General features: G+C 43.4%; 1 protein-coding gene across 1 annotated transcript; it reads right to left on the bottom strand.

Annotated features, from left to right (window-relative positions):
* Positions 1-2,845: 2,845 nt before the first annotated feature.
* LOC118563952 (torsin-1A-like) lies at positions 2,846-8,589 on the bottom strand. Its single transcript, XM_036140397.1, has 5 exons — positions 8,326-8,589; positions 5,497-5,762; positions 5,234-5,409; positions 3,217-3,344; positions 2,846-3,124 (listed from the first exon to the last, which is right to left on the bottom strand). The coding sequence occupies exons 1-5, from the start codon at positions 8,519-8,521 to the stop codon at positions 2,880-2,882; spliced, it is 1,011 nt and encodes a 336-aa protein (XP_035996290.1). The 5' UTR covers positions 8,522-8,589; the 3' UTR covers positions 2,846-2,879.
* Between the last annotated feature and the right edge of the window lie 2,076 nt (positions 8,590-10,665).

Raw genomic sequence — 10,665 nt, 5'->3', positions numbered from 1 at the left:
CCCGTGAACTTGCAAAGAAATCTCTCTGTGAATCACAAAAGACCATGAAAAAACATTATGACCGCTCTGCCAAGTCTCGATCTTTTGTAGTCGGTGACAAGGTTTTGGCATTATTACCTGTGCCTTGTTCTGCACTGTCTGCCAAGTTTTCTGGACCTTATGAGGTTCATGACAAACTAAGTGACACAGATTATGTTATTGGCACTCCTGAACGAAGGAGGAAGACTCGGGTATGTCATATCAACATGTTAAAGCCTTACAATGCCCGAGGCCAAAATATAAGCCGAAAACTATTTGATCCACCACTGCCATCCACTGGTTCCTCTGCACTGATTGTAACAAGTTCCTCCAAAGCTTAGGATGGTTTGAAACTGTGTTCCATCTCTTACCAAACTCCACGATTGCCAAACTCTGAGATGTTAAAGACGCTGCCTAATCAGCTCTTACATTTATCAGAAGAGCAAAAGAATGACATTGTCACTTTAATTGACAATTTTTCAGAACTTTTCAACGACGTTCCCACACAAACCTCAGTCATTAAACATGATATTGATGTTGCTGGTGCTAAGCCCATAAAACAGCACCCTTACAGAATCAACCCAGTAAAAAGGGCATTAATGAAAGGTGAGACAGACTACATGATAGAACATGGCATTACCAAGCAAAGCATTAGTCCCTGGAGCTCCACATGTCTCTTAGAGACTAAGTCAGATGGCTCTCCTCGTTTTATAACAGATTTCCGAAAGGTTAATTCTGTTACAGTCATTGACTCATTTCCTCTTCCTCGAATAGAGGACTGTATTGATGCAATTGGAAATGCTCAATTCATAAGTAAGTTAGACCTTTTAAAAGGGTATTGGCAGGTACCACTTACTGAACGTGCATCAGAGATTTCTGCATTTGTAACACCAGACCAGTTCTTACAATATACGGTCATGGCTTTTGGCATGTGTAATGCACCAGCTACTTTTCAACGTCTAGTCAATACTGTTCTGTCTGGGTTGCCAAACTGCAATGCCTATCTTGATGACCTAGTTATGTATACTTCTACCTGGGATGAGCACATAACTGTTTTAAAGCAAGTGTTCGGCCGACTCGCAAAGGCATCCCTTACACTAAACCTAGCTAAATGTGACTTTGGAAAAGCTACTGTTACTTACCTCGGTAGAGAGGTTGGTAATGGCCAGGTTTGTCCAGTAGATGTTAAGATAGCAGTCATCTCTGAGTTTCCGGTACCTGCCACACGAAAAGCCCTTCGCCGTTTCCTTGGCATGGCTAGTTATTACAGAAACTTCTGTAGAAACTTCTCAACTGTAGTTAATCCTCTCACTACACTGTTAAGCCCAAAGGTAGATTTTGTGTGGACTCCAGAGTGTCAGGTCGCATTTGAGAATATAAAATCACTTTTATCACATGCTCCTGTGCTCTCTTCTCCAGACATGTCTAAGGCCTTCAAGCTTGAGGTGGATGCTAGTGCTGTGGGAGCTGGAGCTGTTTTATTACAGGAAGGTGAGGATGGAGCTGATCATCCTACGGCTCTGCTTCTGGCACTTCAGCACTTTGAGGTGTACTTGGGGTCTAGTCCTGTGCCCATTACAGTGTACACTGACCATAACCCACTTGTATTCCTTTCTCGGATGTACAACCACAACCAAAGACTCATGCGTTGGGCCTTAATGGCACAAGATTATAAACTTGACATTAAACACAAACGGGGTGCAGCCAACTTGTTAGCAGACCCTTTGTCAAGAATTTAGCTTGTTTAAATAACATGGTGTACGATATTGTACCCTAACCTTTTGGTTTGTGTTTTAGGAGGGGAGGTGTTACGGCCAGTGGCCTTTGTCTGTTTTGTTTTGTGTTTCTTTCTTGGTGCAAGTTTGCAGGTGTAGGTGCATCTTCCTGCCAGCTGGTGCCACTGTGGGAACCTCTAGACCTCCAACCTTCATGTGTCGCTTCCTGGTCTGCCTACCTCCAGACCTCCAACCTTCATGTGTCGCTTCCTGGTCTGCCTTCAGCCACTCCCTATTGCAAATATCCTCATCTGGATTGGACGTGACCTGATTGCCCCACCAATCTGTGGGGAGACCTTTTTATTTAAACCCAGCTCTCCCACACAGACAGGGCAGCTGTGTTTTAGAGCAGCTTGCCTCTTTGCTGGGTGGTTTAGCCTGTTGACTGTCAGAACAATATTGTTTGTATGTGATACTTTGTGAACCTGCTGACGGTTGTGCTACAAGGTCTTATTCGTAGCTGTCTCTTGAAGGCTTTGTGTAGGCTTTGTTTATTTTGGCTTTTGCCCTTTTTTATTTTGCTTAAACCTTGATGCTGTTTGCAGCATCAGGACTAGGTTTTGTGGCCTTAAGTCATTGTGGGGTTTTTTCTTTTGTTATTTGTGTTGTGTCCCTTGGGGGTGTATTTATTGTTTCAACCTCTTTTGTTCATACCCCGAACTGGACAACAAATTACCTTTTTTTTTTAAAAAAAAAAAAAACCTTCCTGGTTGTGATATTTAAATGCTACTTCCCCTCCCCTAGACGAGTTGGTGCGTAACACACAAACACAAAATAAAGACTTCAAGAAAAATGTATAAAAGAAGTGGGTTAAAAACAAGTCAGAGTAAAACCAAGAAGAAAAGTACAAATAAAAGAGGATGTTAAAAAATATATATCTTTAGATGAATAATTGATCAATTGTTGAAGAAAAATCTTTTTATTATTTTGTCACATTTAATGGCACACAAATTCATATTATTAGTTACTTTTTCAAACTATTTTATATTATTAAGTCCTTCATTTATTTCTGTATGTATTTTTAATTATGGCAGGATTGGTCCTCCATTTCTGGTGGTTCATCCTTGTGTCCTTCAGATGCTCACGTTATAAGTAGAAGGCCAGTTTGCTCTCTATCGACTTGCAACCTTTGACGGAGAACACCCTCTCGGATTTGGGGGAGTAGACCAAGTCTCTGGCAACTTTGACCGCCACGTCGCGGTTCGGTTTCATGTTCCTGGCTTTCATCTCAGCCATGGCGCACTGGACCACGTGTCTGTTCTCCAGAGGCAGGAAGGGAACGAAGAAATCCACCAGGCTCCTGTCGATCAAACTCGAACGAAAGAAGCCGCCTACAGGGGCAGAAAAGGAAAAGCACTTTTCAGACGGAAACGCTCGAGGTAATACTTGATTTCGAAGAAGCGCTGACGTGCTCTCGGCTCACTGTTGTTGTTGTTGAAGACAGACAGGGTGAGGTCTGTCTCCAGGTCTTTGAGCTCAATCTCTTCTCGGTTTCTGTCTGCGTTCCAGAACTCCAGGGCTGTCTTGATGATGCCGTCTCCTCCTGCGTTGCTGTCACAGGAAAACCAGAAACGGCGCACTCAGATCAAACTCTCAGTGCATTGCAGAATACAAACTATTGATTTCAATATGCAACATGAAACATAGTATGGAACTCATTGCAAAATATTACTGCCCCCTTAAACGTTGGCACATTCAGACTGCTTTAGTCTTAATGCCCCTAATTAAAATCCAATGCAACCTCCAAGCTCTGTCGGAGATGTCCAAAAAAAGCAACGGATGAGCAGCTCGTTTGCCATTTCGGCACCTACAAAGAAACAGCAAACAGAGCTAGAGCCAAAGACTCTTCGGAATCGTGGCTCCCAGCTTGAAGCCGACAATGAGCCCACCGACATGTGGTGCAACACACGGCGCTCAAAGAATTTCAACCATCCTTTATTTGACAGACATGAAAACACCAAGGAGCACCTGAGCGTGACGCTAGTCACTGCTAATAAACAAGCTAGCTGAGAAGAAATGTAGCGCCCAGCTACCGAACGGTGGGACAAGGTGAATGAGGAAAAGCTCTGAATAATATTTTCCTCCTCGTCTTCCTTAAAGCTAAATATTCTGAGGGTCCTCCTTCACCGTGGCGGCTAGGAGTAAATGCACATTCACGTGAATGTGCATTTACTCCTGAGTTCTGAGGGCTGCTTTTCTTGGTCGATCTGAGGACATCCCAACAACTGAGCAGGAAATGGTTTTCATTGCGTCCGTGTCCAGCAACGGAGAATTTACCATAAACTTTTCGGGTCCGACTGAACTGGGGGGCTGAAAGGACTTTTCCAAGACTGGCCAACCAAGTTGGTCCCTGTGTTCACAGATGGGGCGGTGTCAGCGTCGGTGCGTACAACGCCGTGGTGCCAAAGCTGGCAACATGCTGTGGTTGGATGCATTCTGTGAGCTGCACATGCGCTGCAAAACGGCTCAAAATAAGCTGATCGCAGCGTTCCCTATTGTGGGACATTTCACCACTATTGCTAAGGTTTCATCTCCTAAAAGGTGAGGAATCTCATTTGTGAAACTGCACAAGTTTCATAATGTCAGATGATTTTCATGAGTCTGAAATCATACACAACTCCCTTAACTCATATGATCATTTCTTAGCATTTGATCCTTCAACATAGCTTCAGGAAGTGCAAGACCTCCAGGGTTTGCGAAACACAACGGTTGGCAGCGTTCTAAAGAAACACGAGGCCACCTTGCATCTTTTCTAAGACAGGACGGATGCGCCTAAAGCAGTCTGGAAAATGTCTGGGACTGTCTTTTGGTTCATGTAGTAAAACGTAAGTAACCCCAGATGCTTACTCCAACATCAGCAAGCAAACTCTCTCTTACATGACCTTTAAGCCTCTTATCTAGACAAAATAAAAAAATGAGCGCAGGTGTCGTCTGTCACATGCTCGCCTCTCAGCCCCGAGACACATCCAGCTGTCAAAGCCGACCAGAGACATTTGGCCCGAGGCCAGCTGTTGACCAGTGGATGGACAGCTAATCTAAGGCTCCATCAAGGACAGGGGAGGGGATTCTGCAGCGTTGTCATCATCTACCGTGCAAAAAGGCGAAGCAGAGGAAAGGAAAGCTAACACTGGACATCTCTGAAATGCTCAACCAAAATCAACCAAACCGAATCCAGCAATCATTCAGGTTCAGAGTCAAAGCCAATATGACTCTGAAGAACCATTTTATGGCCACACCGCTCTGAATCCGTTTTACCTTTGAACAGGGTAGGGCCTAGTTAGTAAGGGGGGCCTATCAGGAGTACCAGGTGCCGTAAGCTTTGCAACACCTACTCTGGTATTGATTTTCACTTTCATATCAGCCTTTCTGATAAAGATAATTCCCTGTCGCTTTAGAACCACCCCCCCATTGTTGGACAATAAAAGAATTTCTTATGTTACCTGAGGAAGATGAAGATTGACTTCCGATAAGAAACGCCATCCAGCTTGTCATAGTAGTCCAGGTACGGCTTGATGCTGTCAATCAAGCCCGGGTGCATCTTGTCCATCTCATCAAAGATGAACATGGAGCGCTCACAGTTGGACACGTTGCCTCTGACCCACTGCTGTAACTTAGACTGAGAACATAAGCGACTAATGAGCCCCAGTCGGAACTGGACAGTAAAAGATTTTACTGATTTTACTGTACAGGGGGTTTCTGTTACCTTGTAAGTGGCGATCTGCCCCGCATGCGGGAAGTGAAGCGTGGACGTGAACAAGTGGACGAAGCCGCTGTGCATTCCCTCTGCATAAATGCTATCGGCGATGAGCTTGCTCGCAAAGTTCTTCCCGGTGCCGGCCCATCCGTGCAGGGAGAGCACCAGGGGCTTCTTGGGGTTGTTGTCGCCCATAAACCCGGTCACGGCTTTTAAAATGATGCGAGACGCAATGTGCTGCCCGAAGAGCTTTCTGTCCAGGTCGGTCTTGAGCCCTGGAGAATTTACACATGAAGGGCGTCAGGGTTAGGGGCTGGAAAGCCAGCGAAAGAGTCAAGGTGTGCAGGAATCCTACGGATCTGCTCTCAGTTCTTGGAATGATCCCCATTTGAGAAAACGCTCAGCGCTTCCATTGCCTGGTGAATTAATAAAAACTAATGCATTTCACAACTTCCTACATTAAACTGGTGATTTTTAAAGTCTCCCACTGTCTATGTAGGGTACTTACACCATAACACAGCAACTTCACGACACAATGAGGAAGCATTACCAAATGTCGGTTTTAACTGCAACAACAAACTGGGTTTCAGAACCAACACTGAGTGCAGAGCAGAACGACTGGGTGGAGGTGGCCGCACCATGATGTGGGGATGCTCTCCTTCAACGGAGATGGAGAAGCTGGTGGGTAAGAATGGTGGCTCTAGATACAGGTAGATCTAGGGAGGCTGCAAAACATCCGAGGCTGGAGTGGAATTCAACCTTTCTTCCAGTAGGACACCGATCCTAAACATTACACTAGAGCTACAATACCCTGTTTTGGAGCAGGGGGTCAGCCAACTTTAGGATGCATCCCTGCTCCATTACACCTTCATCAGAAGGCAGCAACGTCCATGGTGTGTCAGAAAGCTTTTTCAAAGGCCTGATCACTGACCCTTCAGTTGATTCAGGTGTGTCGAAGCAGGGGTGTGTCCAAAAGTTGTGGGACAGGAGCGCAAGAGAACTGGAGTTGTTGATCTTTGCTTTAGTGTAAAGCAGGGATCACCAACCATTTTTGAAACTGAGAGCTACTTCTTTGGTACTTGGACCTTTGAACTAAAGAGTCAGAACGCACCTTAACTTTATGCTACTTAACTTCATGTCGGCGGCGGCGGGTTTTTGACATGGGGGGGGGGGGGGGGGGGGGGGGGGGTGAGGCCGAGCAAGCATGAGAAACTGGCGCTAACCCTGGGAAAACGAGAAGAGTATAACTGCAGGCACAGCCAGCAGAAAACACGCCCCTTTGGTCACCCTATTGTAATCCGTTGTTATTGTGTTCTAGCCTTCGTTATTACAGTTTTCGTGTACCTCTGCAAGATTTTGCAGTGTATGCTTAGTTTAATAAAAAATAATGGAAATAAAAATTAAAAAAATAATGGGGGAATGACATCACATCTAGTAATGAAGCGCTGTAGGAAGGCCCACACAGCAGGAACGCCTCTGTGGGAGGTCCAACAGTGTGGGCATTTCCATCTACTTAAGCATAGTTACTTCAGCACATTTGTTTCATGTTAGCAGGGTAGGACATGAAACAATTGCGTTAAAGTAAATATGCCTAAGTAGTTCAATCCCTTTTAAGTTCCTTATTGCTCTTGTCACTGTAATCTATAGTGACCATTTCCATAACACCAAAAAGGAGGACATTATACTGCATATCAATAAATCACTCATTTATAGTACAACTTTGATTGGTTTAAATGTAATTTTGGTGCAGCTGAATAGGAAAAATTTGAGTGGAATTGGAAATCTTTAAAGATGGCATATGGACACTATTAAACCATAAGAAACGACGCTGTTGCTGCTGAAAAAGCAAGTCAGTGTATGAGTGATACGAGAGTTATTTGACAGAGAATTAAAGCTGTTTTCTCACACTTCACTCGTTCAGCACAAAGGGGGGCTGTGGGGGCACACTGATTAGAAAAGGCATTGAAAGACATGGCAGCAAATCATGAAGAAGTATGAAATACAGTTTAATCTGGTAAGAGTAAGTTTTTCTTATGTTTAACGTTACTCAACTAAAGCATTAATTAGCTATATTCAACAGATGCAATTAAAGATGGGATAATGTGAGTTAATGCAACAATGCTACCAACAGGAGTTCATCCTTTTGCCAGCATTGTTCACCCATCCTTCTAAAAATGAATTGAGACTGTCTCTCTTGTAGGTGTTTCGTTTGTTCCAACCTCACTTTATATTAGGCTATATGTATATTTTCAGATTAAAATATACATATATTGGCATTATTTAGGTTAAGAAATCTGCTTTAGCCCCAACGGTTTTTGGAAAGAAAAATATAGGAATGGAAACAAAAGTATATGAATGGAAAATTAGAACTGGAAGTACCAAAATGTAATAAAGAATAAATTATTGTTTTCATTTTGTGTAATATTTTATCAGTCTTGGGGGTCTCTGACTATGGAACAGTGCAACTGTAACATTCCTGACATACAGCTGCTTCTGAAAGATTTTCTGCATCTCCTACATTATTAAAAAGCTGCCGTTGGCATAAAAACAAAGAGCAGCACAAAGAAGTTGTTCAGAACTGAGAGCATTCCCTCATTTCTTAGAAAAGCGATGTGTGAGCTGAGAATATTGAAATAAATCATCTGATGAACCCAAAGCACTTTACACTGGTCAGTGTGCTGTGGGGTTGTCAATGAATTCACTCATTCATTCACACATTCACACCCTGATGGTGGGGAGCTACATTGTAGCCACAGCTGCCCTGGAACAGACTGAAACAAGAGAAAACCTAAAACCAAAAGGACTGTCAGGGGCCCCTCAGCTGCGGTGTCTGCTTACTTGTTCTGTGGAAGGAGATCCATTCGGGTCGGCAGCACTCGCGGAAGTAGTAAAAAATGTAATGGTATCTAGCCAGGATTCCGGTGAGAGCCACCATCGCCACCGCGATGGTGGTGCTGATGGGCTCCAGCGCCTCCGCCACGCCAGAGCACACAAGCAACCAGAGGAGCAGCACGTCCCGCTTCCTCGGCCGCATTTTGATCACTTGTCGAAGCTGGATTGAACCCGACAGGATCAAGTTGTTGTGGCGAAGTGTCTTGAAGGGGGAAGTGCCGTGGTTGTCAAGTTCATGACGTCAGGGTCCAAAGGTGGCTCCTCTTGTTCTCCTTAAAGGTGTTCATGTGCTTGGTAGCCCAGTTTCTCCTGCGCTCTCAGTGTCCCGCCCGCTGGCCTGCAGTAAAGACGGAAGACATTTACAGCCCCCAAAAGGCCATCAGGGCTGTTAATCTCTCTCTCTTTCAAAAATAATTTAATCATGTAATCTTTGGCAACGATCTGAAGACTACATGCTTGAAATGTCCAGACCCACGGTGCACAACCTGGATTCACTTTGTAAACAATTACAGGTCTTGATAAGCCAAAATAAAATCCTTGCAGTGTATTTTACAATGCAGAAAATATAAATATGAATACAGATATATGCAGCTTGGAGCTTACCAACTATAGTTTTGAAACACTTTTTTTAAACCCGGGAGCAAAAGATGGCGCTCCCATACTTTCCAAACTAAGGCTGTACATGTTTTCCGATACCAATAATATTCCCTAACAGCTGATAAACATGCTTGTGAGCTATAGAGGAAGGTCTAGTGGCTTTCTTTCAGCCTGCTGACCCACAGTGTGCAGGAATAGGTGAGGGAAGGATGGCATGCTTTGCTCCACGCTCAATAATGTTTAAGAAAACTTGGTTAACTCCATGGCCCCCAGACATCTCCTCAAAAACACCAAAGTGTGAGAACAGTGGGAGGAACATTTTTTTTACATTGCACTTATTTCGTTGTGTTGCTGCAGGTATCAGAGCTGAGCTGCTTCCTCATTTGAGTTAAACCAGTGGTTCCCCCATCCCAACAAAGTGGGTCATTAATGGAGTTAGGAGCCTTAGGAGTTTGTTAATAGTATTCATCATACTACTGACTGCAGGTACACATCAAACAGCAGAGAGTGCTGTTGTCACATTTTAGAAGGCCTGTATTTTATGGACAATAAAATATCCTGGCAAGGCTTTTCAAGAGGACTCCAACCTTTGTGAATAATTAAAAAAAAAAGAATTTGAAAGGTTTTCTCTGGAGGCTAGAAAACCAAAAAGTCGAGGGGGTGGATGGAAAAATTATATTAATGATAAAAAGAGATGAGACTTTTAATTAAAAACAGTGCAATAAAGTCATACTCCTTCTCACAAAGAAATGAATTGATTAGAATGATATGGGGTGGGCTCAAACTCTGCCGTAGAGGTTGTGACCTGAACAGCTTGAGGTGCAGCAAACTCTCATCAAATTTTTTTTTAATAAATGTGTTTTTTCAAATCCTGAAGATAAAAATACAAGAAACCTTTACAGCGGTATCCCCTTTTTAACATTAAGAAACAGAGAGCTGGTAGAAAGCATGTCCTATAATATTTTATTATTAAATTATTTATAAACTAGGATATTATCATGTGTAAAATGTTCTAATTTTGTGTCTAGCATGTTGCAGGATCCTAACAACGCTTTCCTGACACACGCAATCTTGGTTGGTTGTGCAATGGAGAAACAAAAATAAAAGTGAGCCACATTTAAATGTTTCCCTTTAAACACCTCAATTGTAGCTTCAGCAGGATGTCCTCTGGGCGTGTCCCCCGGGGAAGACCCAGGCCTTGCAGGAGGGACTTTATATTCTGTCTAGCCTGGGAACACATTGGGACCCCAGAATGAGTCGGAGGATGTTGCTGTAGGAGAGGGCTGTCTGGGTTTCCCTCCTTGCTCCCATTAACCGATCATGGAACATGATGCATGGACAGATATTTGGCTTTTAGGTTAAACTCAGATCAAGGATCTTTGGTCAGTGAAATTGTTTTTTGATTATTGATTTTGTGGCTTTCTGTCTGTAGCTCAAACAGTGAAGTGATCAAACAGTAAAAACACATTTTTAGAGTTTCCAGTTGTGTGTTTTTTTTTCAGCTAAAAGGAAAAAGAAATTTAGTTTTGAGTCCATATTTTAATTCCAAGTGTAATATTTTCTATGCTTATCTAGACTTGGAAAACTATAAAAACACATTCAGGACTCGTCTCTACGGGTCTGGGTTTGACTCCTAGCAGGTTCTTTCTGCCCGGCCTCTTGTCTCTCATATTGTCATAAGTAATTCAG

This window comes from Fundulus heteroclitus, chromosome 8 (genome assembly GCF_011125445.2).
Source record: "Fundulus heteroclitus isolate FHET01 chromosome 8, MU-UCD_Fhet_4.1, whole genome shotgun sequence".
Classification (NCBI taxonomy): Eukaryota; Metazoa; Chordata; class Actinopteri; order Cyprinodontiformes; family Fundulidae; genus Fundulus; species Fundulus heteroclitus.
Note: the sequence above shows the minus strand (reverse complement) of the source record. Positions and strands in the feature narration are given on the sequence as shown.

What these genes read in the sequence shown, in the direction of transcription:
- LOC118563952 (XM_036140397.1), bottom strand. Translation starts at nt 8,521, where the DNA reads ATGCGGCCGAGGAAGCGGGACGTGCTGCTCCTCTGGTTGCTTGTGTGC. An exon ending in GGCAGATCGCCACTTACAAG is followed by an intron (nt 5,410 to 5,496) that starts GTAACAGAAACC and finishes TTATGTTCTCAG; the next exon opens with TCTAAGTTACAGCAGTGGGT. An exon ending in TGTCTTCAACAACAACAACA is followed by an intron (nt 3,125 to 3,216) that starts GTGAGCCGAGAG and finishes CTGCCCCTGTAG; the next exon opens with GCGGCTTCTTTCGTTCGAGT.